We start from the raw sequence: 18,758 nt of genomic DNA on the forward strand, positions 1-18,758 counted from the left end.
CTGAACGTTGGTACATTTTACAGACTCAAACAATGCTTTGAAACAAAACTTTTATCGAATCTGAAGGCTGATATGCTGCCAGCTGTCAGTTTGGTCTCAATATGATGATGAATGGTTATTGTAGCTACATTTAGATACATTGTTTGTCCTCAATCTTTAATCAAATTCACAAAAACTATATTTTGATCAAAGTTTAAAACATTTTGCCAAACCCCTGTGCAAAGGTTATTATTCTATGACAATGTAAATATGGAATAAGAGGATATTAAAGAAGATCTAAACTTGATGAAGAGAGGGATGACATCATAATTGTTCTTCTTTTTGTTTTGGTTTTTTTTCATTTGAAAAGAAAGATTACAATAAAAAAAGATGGGTCCGGAATCTACTGCACTAAGAGAGACTTCATAAAACACATCACAAGAATTCTGATCAACACATCAGTGACAAGCAGCGGATAAAAAAGTTGTCTTGGCACCAGGTTTAATGATGTGAAGTTTCATGACACGCTACATATTTAGTTTTTCAGGAGACACAATGTCTGGCATATGGTGATAAATCTGTAGATTTTATTACCTGTATAGTCGTCATGCAAAGGCAAACTTTGAAAACTAATTTAAGTAGAAAATCCCAAAGAATTCAAACATCTAAATTTTCCCTTTGGTGTAATTAAACAACAATGGGTGTTACATCTGCGTCAGGAGATTCTAATCTTTGTTGGAAGCATTTAAATTGCTTTTTTTAAAAGGTGTTTTTGTGTTTTCTAGAGACAACTTCCCAATCAAATCATGTGCATGTTGTCTTCCTTTCTCTCTCTTTCTTGTTACAATTTGATAATCTATAATTTTCACTTTTATAGGGCCCCAGGTCATTGTCTATTTTTAACAAAGGAACCAACAGCTGTCTGGTTGAGATAAAGTTTTTATACATGCTGCTATATTGGGATAAGACCAACATACACACAGCTTTCCAAAACGTTACATAAAAAAAGGGACTATTAGACTATCTAAAAAAAAATAAAGCATTCGGAAATTATGCGTATTTTAAATTATTTTTAATGCTTTAATTTTTATTGGAGAGGCATGTCATTGATTGAAAATGTGATCACATCGTTGTTTCGGTACAGTTGCTTGACTTGCTAGTCAAGTGCTTGAGGAATTTCAGGGATCTTCAGCAAAATGACGTTGTTATAATAATGTTGTTCTTCATAGATTCTAATAACTTGCTGATTTATATTTGAAGAACAAGCAAACTGGCTAATATTTACTGGCTAGTACATGTATAGTCTACAAACTACATAAAAAAAGACACATTGTACAGTTAAGCTTTGAAAACCAATATTTTATTTGGTATGATTTGCACATTTGTTAATCCTTTCGTTGATTAAAAATGTATGCTATAATTGTGGGATCAACTGAGGTCAGCAGCACTTGGAGTTATATTTGGGTGTGGGGTCAGGTTATTTTTTCGATAACTTTTTTTACTCCAGCTGGTTATTATTATTATTATTATTATTATTATTATTATTATTATTATTATTATTATTATTATTATTATTATTATTATTATTATTATTACAATTATTAAAATTAATAGATTGTAAAATCAGCAGTTTTTACATTGTGCAAAGGTAATTATCCTCGATACCTTTTAAAAGGTAAACTTGTCCAAACACTGCCAGCTGAGTGGGCTATAAGTTAGTTCAGTAAGCAGTGAAATTGTTTTTCACTAATCCGGTTATTAATTCCTCTACGGTGCACTAAAGCATTGTAAAAACAGGACAGCTACTCCCTGCCTATGTACAACGTAAATAATCCAAAAGAATAACGTGTGTCTGTTGTGCCATAATGCTTGCACGGCTGTCAGAAAAGTACCATGAGAAAAGTATAGCTGAATGCTTGAATGAGTTTGAAAATTGAAAAAGGATCAGAGAAAAATATGGCATTACTCAATCATTTATTTTTAATGATTTGAATATAAAAAAAATAATAGATTTCTGTTTTTCTGTCTTCCCGTTTGTTGCCTTATTTGCCTGCTTGACAATGAGCAACAGCTGCATCGGCAGGACTTGTCAACAGAAATTGCAGCAATGCTGTCAAGGCTTGGGTAGCTGGAGTATAATGAAGCAAAGATCGACTGGAAAACCCAAAACAAAACCTTTATTTCATAGAATAACATTTTTTTACAAATTGAAGGCAACATAAAAAAAATGTTTTAAAGAATTTGGACTGACATCTGGAAGAAATCAGTTTTGCCTCCCACGAATGATTTTGTTACGTTATTTATTTTTTGTTTCACATTGCCTCCAGTGTTCTTCCTGTCCCTAATAAGCCTTTGACTTGAGTTTAATTTTAGTCACAAAATATCATATCCTGTTGTTTTCCAACAAAACTGTCTCCTGGAATACAAGATGGTTGTCTTAGCGTTCACATATATCTTTCCCATCATCTTCAGGTATCTCCAGAAATGTTTGAAATGCTGCAGACAGTGGTGAAATGTTTGTATTATTTGATGTACACAGCTGGCTCAAGTAGTCTGACAAGTAGAGTGTTCACGCAAGACATTTACTTTATTACATCTCTGTCTGATTGGCCAACACTGAGGGGTGTAGTGTAAACCTACTAAACCTAGATAACAGTGTTAATATAAAATGTTTGCTGATGATGAATACAAATCCAATTGATCTCAGTATATTCATTCTGATCTGAGCTATTAAATGATTGCAACTTATCATAAGTATAGGAGTGTTTTCAATCTCTGATCATTAGCAACTTCTTAAAATGTGGTGGTAGAAATAGCAATTTCCCAACCTTGCTGTGTGGTAATGGGATGACATGCGCTCCTGCTACTGTATATAAGAAAAGCTCAACATTCAGAGCAACAAAAAACCTCCTTGACTCTCTGCGAGATAAACTGCTGAAGGTGTAAAGATTTGAAGGTGAATATATCTTATCTTTCTGTACTTTATATGTGAGGTTGGTGGTGATTTGGCCAATTTTGTAGAAAAGCTGCATCAGTCTTGATTTTTTCCATTTGACAGTGTGATCACTGCAACAATGCTGAAGGTAGCTCTTGTGCTTGGATGCCTCCTGAGCCTGGTTCTGGCTCGTCCTGTGAGTGTAATATTTCCATAATCAATATCATTATGATTTTTATACGATAACAGTCTGGTTTTAAACTTGCAACTTGTGAATTTATTTTCCAGAGTGACATGGAGCATAACCGGTTTGCTCGGTCAGACTCATCTGGATCAGATGAGGTGAGTCCTTTCTTTAGCTTGTCTAATTCATTTTTCAACACACCTATATGTCAAATACTGAAGAATTCCTTACACATTTGAATCTGAATGATTCTGATTTTCTTGCAGGCTACCACCACTACGACTGCTACGACTACTACCCAGGCTGGGGCAACCACAACCCCTAATTTGGTCGCCATCATACAACTCCTACTGCAGCTACTCAATAGAAACTGAAATGTAACTTATATATCAGTGAATGAAACCCAGTAATTAATTACAGATGTTTGATCTGCTCTGTTTTTTTCAGTGTGATGTTGTTCTCAGAATCATCTCTACAGTACATGATACTGTCCTGATCATACCAGTGCAATCAAACATACTGTATGGGTCATTTCACTTTGTTTTCTGGAGTAACTACTAAATAAAGTTTGTGAATTGAAAACATGGATATAGTATGTGTGTGTTTCTTAAAATGGATATGTATATGAGATCTAAATCTATCTATCTATCTATCTATCTATCTATCTATCTATCTATCTATCTATCTATCTATCTATCTATCTATCTATCTATCTATCTATCTATCTATCTATCTATCTATCTATCTATCTATCTATCTATCTATCTATCTATCTATCTATCTATCTATCTATCTATCTATCTATCTATCTATCTATCTATCTATCTATCTATCTATCTATCTATCTATGTGCAAAAGTATTGGCATCAGAATAAACACAATAATTATAATAATTATCCTTGATTATCCTCGATACCTTTTAAAAGGTAAACTTGTCCAAACACTGCCAGCTGAGTGGACGATAAGTTAGTTCAGTAAGCAGTGAAATTGTTTTTCACTAATCCGGTTATTAATTCCTCTACGGTGCACTAAAGCATTGTAAAAACAGGACAGCTACTCCCTGCCTATGTACAACGTAAATAATCCAAAAGAATAACGTGTGTCTGTTGTGCCATAATGCTTGCATGGCTGTCAGAAAAGTACCATGAGAAAAGTATAGCTGAATGCTTGAATGAGTTTGAAAATTGAAAAAGGATCAGAGAAAAATATGGCATTACTCAATCATTTATTTTTAATGATTTGAATATAAAAAAAATAATAGATTTCTGTTTTTCTGTCTTCCCGTTTGTTGCCTTATTTGCCTGCTTGACAATGAGCAACAGCTGCATCAGCAGGACTTGTCAACAGAAATTGCAGCAATGCTGTCAAGGCTTGGGTAGCTGGAGTATAATGAAGCAAAGATCGACTGGAAAACCCAAAACAAAACCTTTATTTCATAGAATAACATTTTTTTACAAATTGAAGGCAACATAAAAAAAATGTTTTAAAGATCTGAATTTGGACTGACATCTGGAAGAAATCAGTTTTGCCTCCCACGAATGATTTTGTTACGTTAAATGGAGATTCAGAAACCGGACATATGCGCTAAATACACAAGTGATGAAAGCAGGTACACTGTGGCTCAGTCGGACCACAATCCTCAAAGGAGACAAACACTGACTTGGGAAACTGTGAAGTTGTTTAAACTGGAAGTGAAGTAAGTGCTCTGTTTTATGATGATTTATTTTCATATGCTAAGAAATCTTTAGGTCTATCTACTGTATCTAAATATATATATATATATATAATAGTAATACACATCTGATATGTTTTATCACACACATGTTTTTACATACAGTGTCATTAATGTTTCTATAAAAGACACAGAGAATTAAGTGATCTCGATCCAGTGTTTAATTGAAAGAAAAGGTCGTCATGACATGCTGACAGAACACAGAACTAAAGTCAAAAAATCTGTGTTATTCAATCAGTTTTTATTACAACTATTGATCTCTGGTTACATTATAAGTTTTATTTATTAGCTGTAGTAGCAGGAGCAGCAGTAGTTGTAGGAGCAGCTGTTGTAGTCGTAGCTGCAGTGGTAGCTAGCTGGCTGATCAGCTGAATCAGAAACTGGGTCAACAGGTTGTTTATGGCCTGGTTGTTGTTGTTGTTGTTGTTGTTGTTGTTGTTGTTGTTCTGCAAGAAAATCAGAAAGATGAATTGTCAAATAGAAAGCAGAGGAGTATTTAGGGCATTGTGTATTATTTGACGATCAAGTGTGTTGAGTGTTGAATGTTGAACTGTAGAGGACAGAGAAAGCACTTACCTCGCTAGATTCAGAGGAGCTTGAGCGAGCAACTCGTCTGTGCCCCATGTTCATCTGTTGAGGAATTCACACATTTGATGCTGTATTTGTTATGGTATTACAAACATAATCGTTTACTATCAGCAAACAATGTTATTGATATTGAGTATTAACACGTTACACTTACAGGATCAGCCAGAGTCAGGCTCAGGAGGCATCCAAGCACAAGAGCTACCTTCAGCATGTTTACAGTGATGATCACTCTGTTAAAGGAAGAAGAAATAAATAACGGATGCAGCTTATGCAAAATATCAGAGAAATCTCCATCAACCTCGTACAAAAATACTGAAAGAGAAGATATAATTACCTTTAAGTCTTCACAACTTCAGCAGATTGTCTCGCATAGAGTCGAGGAGGTTGTTGAGTTTCTCTGAGTGTTGAGCTTTGCTTATATACAGGTACAGGAGCCGATGTCATCTCATTAGCAAGTGAAAAACAATGTTGGGAAATGGCAAATATTAGGAAATGTTCCTCCTCCACATTTCAAGGTGTGGATCAGAGATGGAAACCACACTTGGACCGTATGATGGTGTGTTGCATTCATGTTATACCTCATATCAGAAATTGTTGTAGTTAATCGAAATTGAAAATTGAATGAATACGTTTAGTTGTCACAAAGATTTTACACAACCATTTTAATGTAGATTGAGTCTCTTAACCATTTCCCCTTTAGTATTGGCAAATCAGAAAACAAATGCAATGAAATCTGTAAATGTGATTTCCTGCATTGAATCCCTTCTAGTCATATTCCCTGAAACATTTGTGTACTTATTATGATACAAACATTTCATCACTGTCTATGTCGAACATGAGCAGGAGATGGATTTGTGCCCAGAAAATCTCAAGATCAATGGGCACGATGAAAGCTAACGCTATAGGACAACCAACTCATGGTCCCGGAGACGGTGCTGTTGGAAGAACATGATTAGATACTGTATTTTGTGACTCTCAAATAGAAATGTATTCAAAGTGTTATCATGGGAATAGAAAACAATGAATGCAACTGTTAATAAAACATTTTTTTATTCAGAACCTGTAAGGCTTTATTGTTCATTCAAAGTATTTTACCTTTCCTCATCTTCAAACATACTTACTAATAATTAGAATAGTGAAAAAGAAATGTAGATAAATATGTGTCAAAGATCCCAAAGCAGTCATTATATTGTGACAGTTTTCTTAACAAACATATTTCATGACATACTGTACAAACTGCATATCCATCCAAACCCATGAGTCAGCTGTGGTTAATGTAACAAGAGAGCCATACAATTCTGTTCCAAATACAATTAAAAGATTTAAGCTATCTCTCGCCAAAAAACATTGTATCACATTGCCTCCAGTGTTCTTCCTGTCCCTAATAAGCCTTTGACTTGAATTCAATTTTAGTCACAAAATATCATATCCTGTTGTTTTCCAACAAAACTGTCTCCTGGAATACAAGATGGTTGTCTTAGCGTTCACATATATCTTTCCCATCATCTTCAGGTATCTCCAGAAATGTTTGAAATGCTGCAGACAGTGGTGAAATGTTTGTATTATTTGATGTACACAGCTGGCTCAAGTAGTCTGACAAGTAGAGTGTTCACGCAAGACATTTACTTTATTACATCTCTGTCTGATTGGCCAACACTGAGGGGTGTAGTGTAAACCTACTAAACCTAGATAACAGTGTTAATATAAAATGTTTGCTGATGATGAATACAAATCCAATTGATCTCAGTATATTCATTCTGATCTGAGCTATTAAATGATTGCAACTTATCATAAGTATAGGAGTGTTTTCAATCTCTGTTCATTAGCAACTTCTTAAAATGTGGTGGTAGAAATAGCAATTTCCCAACCTTGCTGTGTGGTAATGGGATGACATGCGCTCCTGCTACTGTATATAAGAAAAGCTCAACATTCAGAGCAACAAAAAACCTCCTTGACTCTCTGCGAGATAAACTGCTGAAGGTGTAAAGATTTGAAGGTGAATATATCTTATCTTTCTGTACTTTATATGTGAGGTTGGTGGTGATTTGGCCAATTTTGTAGAAAAGCTGCATCAGTCTTGATTTTTTCCATTTGACAGTGTGATCACTGCAACAATGCTGAAGGTAGCTCTTGTGCTTGGATGCCTCCTGAGCCTGGTTCTGGCTCGTCCTGTGAGTGTAATATTTCCATAATCAATATGATTATGATTTATATACGATAACAGTCCGGTTTTAAACTTGCAACTTGTGAATTTATTTTCCAGAGTGACATGGAGCATAACCGGTTTGCTCGGTCAGACTCATCTGGATCAGATGAGGTGAGTCCTTTCTTTAGCTTGTCTAATTCATTTTTCAACACACCTATATGTCAAATACTGAAGAATTCCTTACACATTTGAATCTGAATGATTCTGATTTTCTTGCAGGCTACCACCACTACCACTGCTACGACTACTACCCAGGCTGGGGCAACCACAACCCCCAATTTGGCCGCCATCATACAACTCCTACTGCAGCTACTCAATAGAAACTGAAATGTAACTTATATATCAGTGAATGAAACCCAGTAATTAATTACAGATGTTTGATCTGCTCAGTTTTTTTCAGTGTGATGTTGTTCTCAGAATCATCTCTACAGTACATGATACTGTCCTGATCATACCAGTGCAATAAAACATACTGTATGGGTCATTTCACTTTGTTTTCTGGAGTAACTACTAAATAAAGTTTGTGAATTGAAAACATGGATAGAGTATGTGTGTGTTTCTTAAAATGTATATGAGATCTAAATCTATCTATCTATCTATCTATCTATCTATCTATCTATCTATCTATCTATCTATCTATCTATCTATCTATCTATCTATCTATCTATCTATCTATCTATCTATCTATCTATCTATCTATCTATCTATCTATCTATCTATCTATCTATCTATCTATCTATCTATCTATCTATCTATCTATGTGCAAAAGTATTGGCATCAGAATAAACACAATAATTATAATAATTATCCTTGATTATCCTCGATACCTTTTAAAAGGTAAACTTGTCCAAACACTGCCAGCTGAGTGGACGATAAGTTAGTTCAGTAAGCAGTGAAATTGTTTTTCACTAATCCGGTTATTAATTCCTCTACGGTGCACTAAAGCATTGTAAAAACAGGACAGCTACTCCCTGCCTATGTACAACGTAAATAATCCAAAAGAATAACGTGTGTCTGTTGTGCCATAATGCTTGCATGGCTGTCAGAAAAGTACCATGAGAAAAGTATAGCTGAATGCTTGAATGAGTTTGAAAATTGAAAAAGGATCAGAGAAAAATATGGCATTACTCAATCATTTATTTTTAATGATTTGAATATAAAAAAAATAATAGATTTCTGTTTTTCTGTCTTCCCGTTTGTTGCCTTATTTGCCTGCTTGACAATGAGCAACAGCTGCATCGGCAGGACTTGTCAACAGAAATTGCAGCAATGCTGTCAAGGCTTGGGTAGCTGGAGTATAATGAAGCAAAGATCGACTGGAAAACCCAAAACAAAACCTTTATTTCATAGAATAACATTTTTTTACAAATTGAAGGCAACATAAAAAAATGTTTTAAAGATCTGAATTTGGACTGACATCTGGAAGAAATCAGTTTTGCCTCCCACGAATGATTTTGTTACGTTAAATGGAGATTCAGAAACCGGACATATGCGCTAAATACACAAGTGATGAAAGCAGGTACACTGTGGCTCAGTCGGACCACAATCCTCAAAGGAGACAAACACTGACTTGGGAAACTGTGAAGTTGTTTAAACTGGAAGTGAAGTAAGTGCTCTGTTTTATGATGATTTATTTTCATATGCTAAGAAATCTTTTGGTCTATCTACTGTATCTAAATATATATATATATATAATAGTAATACACATCTGATATGTTTTATCACACACACGTTTTTACATACAGTGTCATTAATGTTTCTATAAAAGACACAGAGAATTAAGTGATCTCGATCCAGTGTTTAATTGAAAGAAAAGGTCGTCATGACATGCTGACAGAACACAGAACTAAAGTCAAAAAATCTGTGTTATTCAATCAGTTTTTATTACAACTATTGATCTCTGGTTACATTATAAGTTTTATTTATTAGCTGTAGTAGCAGGAGCAGCAGTAGTTGTAGGAGCAGCTGTTGTAGTCGTAGCTGCAGTGGTAGCTAGCTGGCTGATCAGCTGAATCAGAAACTGGGTCAACAGGTTGTTTATGGCCTGGTTGTTGTTGTTGTTGTTGTTGTTGTTGTTGTTGTTGTTCTACAAGAAAATCAGAAAGATGAATTGTCAAATAGAAAGCAGAGGAGTATTTAGGGCATTGTGTATTATTTGACGATCAAGTGTGTTGAGTGTTGAATGTTGAACTGTAGAGGACAGAGAAAGCACTTACCTCGCTAGATTCAGAGGAGCTTGAGCGAGCAACTCGTCTGTGCCCCATGTTCATCTGTTGAGGAATTCACACATTTGATGCTGTATTTGTTATGGTATTACAAACATAATCGTTTACTATCAGCAAACAATGTTATTGATATTGAGTATTAACACGTTACACTTACAGGATCAGCCAGAGTCAGGCTCAGGAGGCATCCAAGCACAAGAGCTACCTTCAGCATGTTTACAGTGATGATCACTCTGTTAAAGGAAGAAGAAATAAATAACGGATGCAGCTTATGCAAAATATCAGCGAAATCTCCATCAACCTCGTACAAAAATACTGAAAGAGAAGATATAATTACCTTTAAGTCTTCACAACTTCAGCAGATTGTCTCGCATAGAGTCGAGGAGGTTGTTGAGTTTCTCTGAGTGTTGAGCTTTGCTTATATACAGGTACAGGAGCCGATGTCATCTCATTAGCAAGTGAAAAACAATGTTGGGAAATGGCAAATATTAGGAAATGTTCCTCCTCCACATTTCAAGGTGTGGATCAGAGATGGAAACCACACTTGGACCGTATGATGGTGTGTTGCATTCATGTTATACCTCATATCAGAAATTGTTGTAGTTAATCGAAATTGAAAATTGAATGAATACGTTTAGTTGTCACAAAGATTTTACACAACCATTTTAATGTAGATTGAGTCTCTTAACCATTTCCCCTTTAGTATTGGCAAATCAGAAAACAAATGCAATGACATCTGTAAATGTGATTTCCTGCATTGAATCCCTTCTAGTCATATTCCCTGAAACATTTGTGTACTTATTATGATACAAACATTTCATCACTGTCTATGTCGAACATGAGCAGGAGATGGATTTGTGCCCAGAAAATCTCAAGATCAATGGGCACGATGAAAGCTAACGCTATAGGACAACCAACTCATGGTCCCGGAGACGGTGCTGTTGGAAGAACATGATTAGATACTGTATTTTGTGACTCTCAAATAGAAATGTATTCAAAGTGTTATCATGGGAATAGAAAACACTGAATGCAACTGTTAATAAAACATTTTTTTATTCAGAACCTGTAAGGCTTTATTGTTCATTCAAAGTATTTTACCTTTCCTCATCTTCAAACATACTTACTAATAATTAGAATAGTGAAAAAGAAATGTAGATAAATATGTGTCAAAGATCCCAAAGCAGTCATTATATTGTGACAGTTTTCTTAACAAACATATTTCATGACATACTGTACAAACTGCTCATCCATCCAAACCCATGAGTCAGCTGTGGTTAATGTAACAAGAGAGCCATACAATTCTGTTCCAAATACAATTAAAAGATTTAAGCTATCTCTCGCCAAAAAACATTGTATCACATTGCCTCCAGTGTTCTTCCTGTCCCTAATAAGCCTTTGACTTGAATTCAATTTTAGTCACAAAATATCATATCCTGTTGTTTTCCAACAAAACTGTCTCCTGGAATACAAGATGGTTGTCTTAGCGTTCACATATATCTTTCCCATCATCTTCAGGTATCTCCAGAAATGTTTGAAATGCTGCAGACAGTGGTGAAATGTTTGTATTATTTGATGTACACAGCTGGCTCAAGTAGTCTGACAAGTAGAGTGTTCACGCAAGACATTTACTTTATTACATCTCTGTCTGATTGGCCAACACTGAGGGGTGTAGTGTAAACCTACTAAACCTAGATAACAGTGTTAATATAAAATGTTTGCTGATGATGAAAACAAATCCAATTGATCTCAGTATATTCATTCTGATCTGAGCTATTAAATGATTGCAACTTATCATAAGTATAGGAGTGTTTTCAATCTCTGTTCATTAGCAACTTCTTAAAATGTGGTGGTAGAAATAGCAATTTCCCAACCTTGCTGTGTGGTAATGGGATGACATGCGCTCCTGCTACTGTATATAAGAAAAGCTCAACATTCAGAGCAACAAAAAACCTCCTTGACTCTCTGCGAGATAAACTGCTGAAGGTGTAAAGATTTGAAGGTGAATATATCTTATCTTTCTGTACTTTATATGTGAGGTTGGTGGTGATTTGGCCAATTTTGTAGAAAAGCTGCATCAGTCTTGATTTTTTCCATTTGACAGTGTGATCACTGCAACAATGCTGAAGGTAGCTCTTGTGCTTGGATGCCTCCTGAGCCTGGTTCTGGCTCGTCCTGTAAGTGTAATATTTCCATAATCAATATCATTATGATTTTTATACGATAACAGTCTGGTTTTAAACTTGCAACTTGTGAATTTATTTTCCAGAGTGACATGGAGCATAACCGGTTTGCTCGGTCAGACTCATCTGGATCAGATGAGGTGAGTCCTTTCTTTAGCTTGTGTAATTCATTTTTCAACACACCTATATGTCAAATACTGAAAAATTCCTTACACATTTGAATCTGAATGATTCTGATTTTCTTGCAGGCTACCACCACTACGACTGCTACGACTACTACCCAGGCTGGGGCAACCACAACCCCCAATTTGGTCGCCATCATACAACTCCTACTGCAGCTACTCAATAGAAACTGAAATGTAACTTATATATCAGTGAATGAAACCCGGTAATTAATTACAGATGTTTGATCTGCTCAGTTTTTTTCAGTGTGATGTTGTTCTCAGAATCATCTCTACAGTACATGATACTGTCCTGATCATACCAGTGCAATAAAACATGTGGGTCATTTCACTTTATTTTCTGGAGTAACTACTAAATAAAGTTTGTGAATTGAAAATATGGATCTAGTATGTGTATTTTTCTTAAAATGTAAAGGTATATGAGATCTAAATCTATCCTTGTCATGCTGTTAAGAAATACAGGATGCAAGTTTACTATTGCCTGTTCTACTATTACTGTAATTTAAAGCAGTAGGCCTACTGTTCTTGATGATAATGTTACACTCACAGGAAGGGTGCTCGGCTCAAGAGGCTTCCAAGCACAGGAGCTACCGTCAGCATGGTTACAGTGATTCTACTGTTGTATTGAAACAAATCCTTCACATGTTCATTTCAAGGTCTGTCTATGATCTCTGTCATGGAGCAAGCAGTAAGGCAACAGGACACAGGAGTTGAATAAAGAAACTGGGGTTTTTATTTACCCAAAAATCCAATGAAAACATTATAAACCAAAATGCTCTAATAACTAGGCCTATAAAAGAGGTCAACAGAAAATACCTAGAATAAACTTAACATCACCTTAACAGGTGTTAACTCAACTAAATGACCTGTTATAATGACAGACCAAGGAACCTATATAGTTACTCGGCCAAACAAAGTAGAAACCAAGGGGTAATTAAGACTAGCAGCATACACAAAGGACACTGAAAAAACCCAAATCCCCCTTTGACATGGAAGCTAGTGGTTTGTCTCAATTCGTCCCAATTCGCTAGTTGCACGGGATGACGTATTTTTATTTCGCTTCATTGACAGTGCGCTTGTAAACTTCCGTTCTAAGGTAGAGCGAAGTGAGAAGGTTGACGTTAACGTTACCTCAGCAATGCAAGAAGATGGCACAATTTTATACAAGATGGTTACAAGACCTGCCGAAGGTTAGCATCAGTGATGTACATCGGCTGGTACAAGCGGCAAGCTCAGCCCCGAGGAGCAAAAGAGAAAAGGGGTTCAAGATGTACATATCGAGTTACATCGACAATTATGAAGGTAAGTGACAAACATTAACATTAGCTAGCAAGCTAGCTGTAGTTACTGGCTTACTTTGACAACTTGACATTATTTGATACAGTGTAAAGCATTTTAAGGATGTCCAATTAGATTTTCGGATAACATGATGTCCAATTCCCCACAGTTTCAAACAAACATCTACCAACAGGGAGAGTGAGCCTCAGGGCTAACTGTTACAGGTCCATGAGAAAGCATGAAAAGCCTCACCACCTCAGAGTAGGGAGGAAACATTTTGAAAAGTGTTCATCGGTTCAAAAGCCTCAATCAGGTTCATATTCTGGGGTTTTGATGTGGCTATAGTAGGTAACCTGTGATTTAGGATTCAAATAAGCCCAGCTAGCTGGCATTTTGCAACAGGTTGCATTGTAACAATAAGTGAGCTCACATCAACTGGTAGCTAGCTATGTGTGTGTAGCATGAGCTACAGGTTTCTTTTCGTTTTGAAAACACCTCACTCTGCAGCAGGAGAGATGATGGAGTCTGGCAGAATATTTCAGTGCAGTCAAGCACCACTTGTGTGTCAGAGAAAGCTGAAAACTCTGGTGGAAGGTGAGCTCCCTCAACTTTGAGTGGGATCCACAGACGTATGCTTCCAAGCAGGTTGTAAAGGAAGTGTGTCCAGGTGGACATAATTCTGATGACTGGTGCGGTGAATGCCAAACCGTTCTGCTAGATCCCTCAGAGGTAGGCCCACTGACAGGTGCTTGAGGAACAGCAGCACCTCATCTATGGCTGGAAGTTTCTGTGAAAACAAATAAGTGTTAGGCCTACTGTAGATACTGTTATAGGGGAGACCGGGTACAGTTGTAACACACGAATTTGAATTATTATTTTTCTACTTATTTTCGTTTTGAAATACTAATACATAATATAGCACACCATAATTCGCTAAAAAAAAGTGACGGTCTAGCCTACATTTTTCAAATCCACTTGATTGGTTGTCTGGGTGGGTGCGAGCTGGTAGGGTAAACTTGTGTTGCATTGTGTGTGGACTCCGAGTTGGCAACTTTCCCACGGTATTTCAAGAAGGTAGCTAGCTTAGTTTGTTATCTAGCTTTTAACAAAAAATGGACATTCGTAAATGGATTTTAAAAACACGATGGACAACCCTGGGACTATCAACCAGCACTGACCAACCAGCCGCTCAGGACAACACAGGCAAGCCAGAGAAAAGGACTTTGGAAGAGACGTCGCAGTTGGATTGCTAGGTTGGTCAAGGGATACTTATTTTTGTAGGGCCTTGTTAGCCTATTGTATGTCACTAGTTGTGTTAGTTTTATAGTAACCAGCCTACAGGACATTATGTGCATACTACGTTGCACTTCCTGTGTTTGGAAGATTCTGTTTTTCAGTAGAGACTGATTCTCAATTTCCAGTTGCACATGTTTATCACCAGAGGTTTCTCCGGCGCGTTGTATGGGTGACTTGACCTGGGGGTTGTTGCTTTAAGCGCGATCACTTGCTTTATGTCAGTATTGTTGGCTCTGTTGAAATCAAGCTCGGAGGATCGCGATCATGCGATGATGGTGTGTGGATGGTTTAGGCTCACGTTATGTGTTTCCTGGGGTTTGTTCTTCTGTCAGTGTGTGAGTGGTTTGATGCACTTGTTAAACAGTGGTATAGCTGTGCGCAGCGTGCATAATTATTAATGTAATTGTTGTTCACGTACATCCATGCTTGTATGCTGCATACCGTTGTTGGTTGAGAGAAATCCGAGCTGCTGGCAGAGGCAGCCTTGGCGTTGGTGATACGCACCATCTTGGTGTTGGCTGCAGGCTGCACCAATTTCCAAAAGGCTTGGAAATGATTGTATGAGGCAAATCTAAGAATGCAATAATGTTCCTGTTAGACATCGTTTTGTTTCTTAAATTAGCTTCCCCAAATGAAACATGTTTTTCAAACTAGTAGCCATAACAACACCCTGACACCAGGGTTATAAACCAAACTGGTGTAGAAACGAATGTCCTCGTCTGACCCTGCCAGGTGTTGTATCCCGAAACTAGTTTAGAGTTGTAACACTTCCAGCTGGAGTTGGACCTCCCTAATCTTAATTTTCAAGGCTTCGTTCTCGTCGGCCACCTGATTTGCCATCACTGCCTTCACTGGAGTTAGACAGTAGTCATGATCAGGTGGCGCAACTGTTTGCATCACGGACTCAGCTGTCAATTCCTGGGTAGGGCTCTCTGCCCTCGGCCGACGCTCCCAAACATTTCGTCTTGGTGTAGGTAGCTCATAATTACTCCAGGCAAAGAGAACAGGTGTAGCTCCTTTCTGTAGTCTTTTCAGTCCTCCAGCTGTGACCAACAAGTCTCCTGGTTGAAAATGCCTACTACACACACTAGTATTTTTTGTGGGGCTGAAATTGTCCCTACGGACCTTGATTAGCCACTGAGCCTTTACCTCAGCGTCAATGGGAAATGAATGAAAACGTATCTCCCGATTATAACGTGACACATTTTTACAAAGGGGGACACAGCAATGTAGTGCCGACTTTCTTACCCGTTGGAAGGCCAATCGCCTTTCTTCGACTCTAAATCCGCTCATTCACGCTGTATTCAAACCGGAAGTACTCGGCCACACCCCCACACCCCGGAAGTTGATAGATGCCATCTTATGCACGGAGCGAATTGGCTGCTTGCAGTAGGAGTCCTGAGTGCTCAGCCACGCCTTTTGCTGAACCAGGAAGTAACCTCCTCCAGCGACCACGGTAACTCCAAGACAAAGAAAGTAATTAATACAAACAAATACTTATGTTAAGTGTGCTAAAATGTTTGAAAATAAACTAAGTAATGTCCGATTACAATGAAAATAAAGAGTTTAACATTCAAATTAAATATGTGTTGTTAATTGGCATGTTTTACTGCAGCTGAACTGAAGTGAATCTACTGAAGGTGAGGGTGCAATGTAATTGTTTTACCCTGTGTGGCTGTGGCCATCACAATCTGATATGAGAACCATGGCTAGATTGTGCGAGAAGTTGCTATAATTTTAAATTTTCTACAATTGTTTTTCCACATTTTGTATTCATTGTGCTATACATTTTCTGTGACATATCGACTGTGAAGCACTTCGAAATGCATTTATTGTATAAAAACGTGCTATACAAATATAGACTTATTATTATTAATAATAATAATAATAATAATATATTAATTTCTCTATAATGTGTTCAATTATACGCAGCTCAGCACACTATAGTCTCCCATTCAAAGTGCACAACAAACTACACAGCTAAAACAAAAACTTGCTACACATTTTAGGATTAATTCTTGTACCAGAACACTGACAACATGTGTCTCTCCACAATAACATTTTGTCACTTGTTACACAATGACCTTAAACAACAGGAAGTAGTTACACATCCAGTAAAGTCTCTTTAAATAAATACAGAATTTCATAATTTCATAAAAAAGTAAGTTTATTTTCTTTAATAAATACAGAATTTCATAATTTCATAAAAAAGTAAGGGTATTTTCTTTAATAAATACAGTATGCAGAAAGGATTTTTAAATGCAACACAAAGGCAAAAACATTTGTGATAGATTTTCCTTTTTTCCTAATTGTTTGCGTTTGAAAAATGTCCATAGGTTACTGCTTAGCATAAAGCATCATGCCAGAAAATATCTAGATGTATATCCTTGTAGAGGATATCTGATATAGAAATACAGCAAATCTAGTCAACCATTGTCTTCTGAATTTAGTCACAAGTTCTCATTGACATTACACAATAAGTCTTCTCTTGCAATACATCCTGAAAACTAATCTTTTGGGCATGCCTGATCAATCCCTGGTAATCTTATGCATATGTCGTCTGGCAGTTATTGCATAAAGAGCCGCTTTGATTATGTGATTTAACGATACACTTAGTTTCTCTCGTTGAGGAATAGAACGTGAGTTGTAAGGAAAAGTTAGTCCATCCTGGGATGGGCTGTAAACCAGTCTGTGACTTAGAGAGAATGGTGAAACAACATGGTCATCCCATTCAATTAGGAGATATCCTTTATCTGTCTTCACAAAGCTCATCAAGGTACAGTATGAAAAGAGGCATTTAGTGTCCCCAAAAGGAGTTTGTGCAGTTCTGTAAATTAATAATGTATGTATAGTTACGGTTACATTCACAGTTATTTTTACTTTATGTGAGGTCTTAAATTAAACTGTTTTTACAGTTGTATATAACCATGTAACCAAACTGTTTGGGGAAATCTATTATATCCATCAAATACCCCTTTCCGTCAATGTTGCCCATGTCAATCCCTTTTCTTTGTCTGTACATTTGAATAAAAATAAAGTTGAAAAATTATATTAAACTTGTGACCATGATCATCATTTTTATATATACAGCTTTTTTCAACACTAAGTACAAGCACTAAAATCTGAAGACACAGAAGCCTTTTTATTAAAGTTGTTATTGTATTAACTGATATGTTGAGCATGAGTTGCCGTGTCAAGTAAAGCGTAGCAACTGGACATCCTGGTGTGTTTTAAGTGAATAAAAAAGCTTTAGAAACAAGAAAGATTATTCAACTGCTAAGCTGAAACTGATAATAGTTAACCATTTGAGAAGAGAGATCTAATAAACCCAGAAGTGACGTTTTAAGCACATATTGTTAATAAGATTGTCTTCACATTAACACTCTTAACTGAGACTATGCAGACTTTTAAATAAAAAACACAGAAGTCAATTAATTATTCACACATTGCTTTATTTAACTATGTATTACATTTCGATTGGAAAATATGTATAGTGAATATAGGGTCTGGTCTCATATCTCATCTCATATTCCAACTGGAAGAATGGTCGGTTGGGAGACGAAGTGGAAAACAATAGTAGTGTGGGAATGATAACAAAATGATCAGGATACAGCTGGAACAAGGATGCAAACAGTTCTGGTTCTTCTGAATTACACAGTAAAGATAAAAAGCATTTCAAACCGAGATATTTTCTGAAATACACGTGATTATTATTACATGTATTGTATATGCCCAGTATGTTCCAATCATCCAAACATCTGACTTGTATCCTCTCTTCAAAGAACTTTTGGGACAAAGTGTTTCACAACAAAAAGTTTTCACTATATTTCTGCATTATGCGTTGAAAGCAATACCACAAAACCTCAGCAGGAATTAAAAGAACAAGTGACTCATCAACACATTTGAAATGTGCTGTTAGAATTAAGAAAAACATTCTACAGAGCACAGAATAAAAACCAGCCATCTAGCAGAA

At 36.4% G+C, this 18,758-nt stretch overlaps 2 protein-coding genes and 4 long non-coding RNA genes across 6 annotated transcripts; 3 read left to right on the top strand and 3 right to left on the bottom strand.

Moving 5' to 3' along the window:
* The first annotated feature begins 2,831 nt into the window (after nucleotides 1-2,831).
* Nucleotides 2,832-3,674, top strand: LOC134865286 (uncharacterized). Its single transcript, XR_010165920.1, has 4 exons — nucleotides 2,832-2,935; nucleotides 3,038-3,110; nucleotides 3,203-3,256; nucleotides 3,365-3,674. It is a non-coding gene; the product is annotated as an uncharacterized LOC134865286 (long non-coding RNA).
* Nucleotides 3,675-4,973: 1,299 nt separating this feature from the next.
* LOC134864983 (uncharacterized gerABC family protein DDB_G0290879-like) lies at nucleotides 4,974-5,860 on the bottom strand. The gene is made up of 4 exons (XM_063884358.1): nucleotides 5,753-5,860; nucleotides 5,573-5,648; nucleotides 5,407-5,460; nucleotides 4,974-5,276 (listed from the first exon to the last, which is right to left on the bottom strand). The coding sequence occupies exons 2-4, from the start codon at nucleotides 5,627-5,629 to the stop codon at nucleotides 5,109-5,111; spliced, it is 279 nt and encodes a 92-aa protein (XP_063740428.1). The 5' UTR covers nucleotides 5,630-5,648; nucleotides 5,753-5,860; the 3' UTR covers nucleotides 4,974-5,108.
* A 1,436-nt stretch (nucleotides 5,861-7,296) lies between these two features.
* On the top strand, nucleotides 7,297-8,163 carry LOC134865129 (uncharacterized). Its single transcript, XR_010165899.1, has 4 exons — nucleotides 7,297-7,414; nucleotides 7,517-7,589; nucleotides 7,682-7,735; nucleotides 7,844-8,163. It is a non-coding gene; the product is annotated as an uncharacterized LOC134865129 (long non-coding RNA).
* A 1,244-nt stretch (nucleotides 8,164-9,407) lies between these two features.
* On the bottom strand, nucleotides 9,408-10,294 carry LOC134865316 (uncharacterized gerABC family protein DDB_G0290879-like). Its single transcript, XM_063884827.1, has 4 exons — nucleotides 10,187-10,294; nucleotides 10,007-10,082; nucleotides 9,841-9,894; nucleotides 9,408-9,710 (listed from the first exon to the last, which is right to left on the bottom strand). The coding sequence occupies exons 2-4, from the start codon at nucleotides 10,061-10,063 to the stop codon at nucleotides 9,543-9,545; spliced, it is 279 nt and encodes a 92-aa protein (XP_063740897.1). The 5' UTR covers nucleotides 10,064-10,082; nucleotides 10,187-10,294; the 3' UTR covers nucleotides 9,408-9,542.
* A 1,450-nt stretch (nucleotides 10,295-11,744) lies between these two features.
* On the top strand, nucleotides 11,745-12,590 carry LOC134865157 (uncharacterized). The gene is made up of 4 exons (XR_010165905.1): nucleotides 11,745-11,848; nucleotides 11,951-12,023; nucleotides 12,116-12,169; nucleotides 12,278-12,590. It is a non-coding gene; the product is annotated as an uncharacterized LOC134865157 (long non-coding RNA).
* A 352-nt stretch (nucleotides 12,591-12,942) lies between these two features.
* Nucleotides 12,943-16,127, bottom strand: LOC134865134 (uncharacterized). Its single transcript, XR_010165900.1, has 3 exons — nucleotides 16,034-16,127; nucleotides 15,227-15,356; nucleotides 12,943-14,276 (listed from the first exon to the last, which is right to left on the bottom strand). It is a non-coding gene; the product is annotated as an uncharacterized LOC134865134 (long non-coding RNA).
* Nucleotides 16,128-18,758: the final 2,631 nt, after the last annotated feature.

This window comes from Eleginops maclovinus, chromosome 5 (genome assembly GCF_036324505.1).
Source record: "Eleginops maclovinus isolate JMC-PN-2008 ecotype Puerto Natales chromosome 5, JC_Emac_rtc_rv5, whole genome shotgun sequence".
Taxonomy (NCBI): domain Eukaryota; kingdom Metazoa; phylum Chordata; class Actinopteri; order Perciformes; family Eleginopidae; genus Eleginops; species Eleginops maclovinus.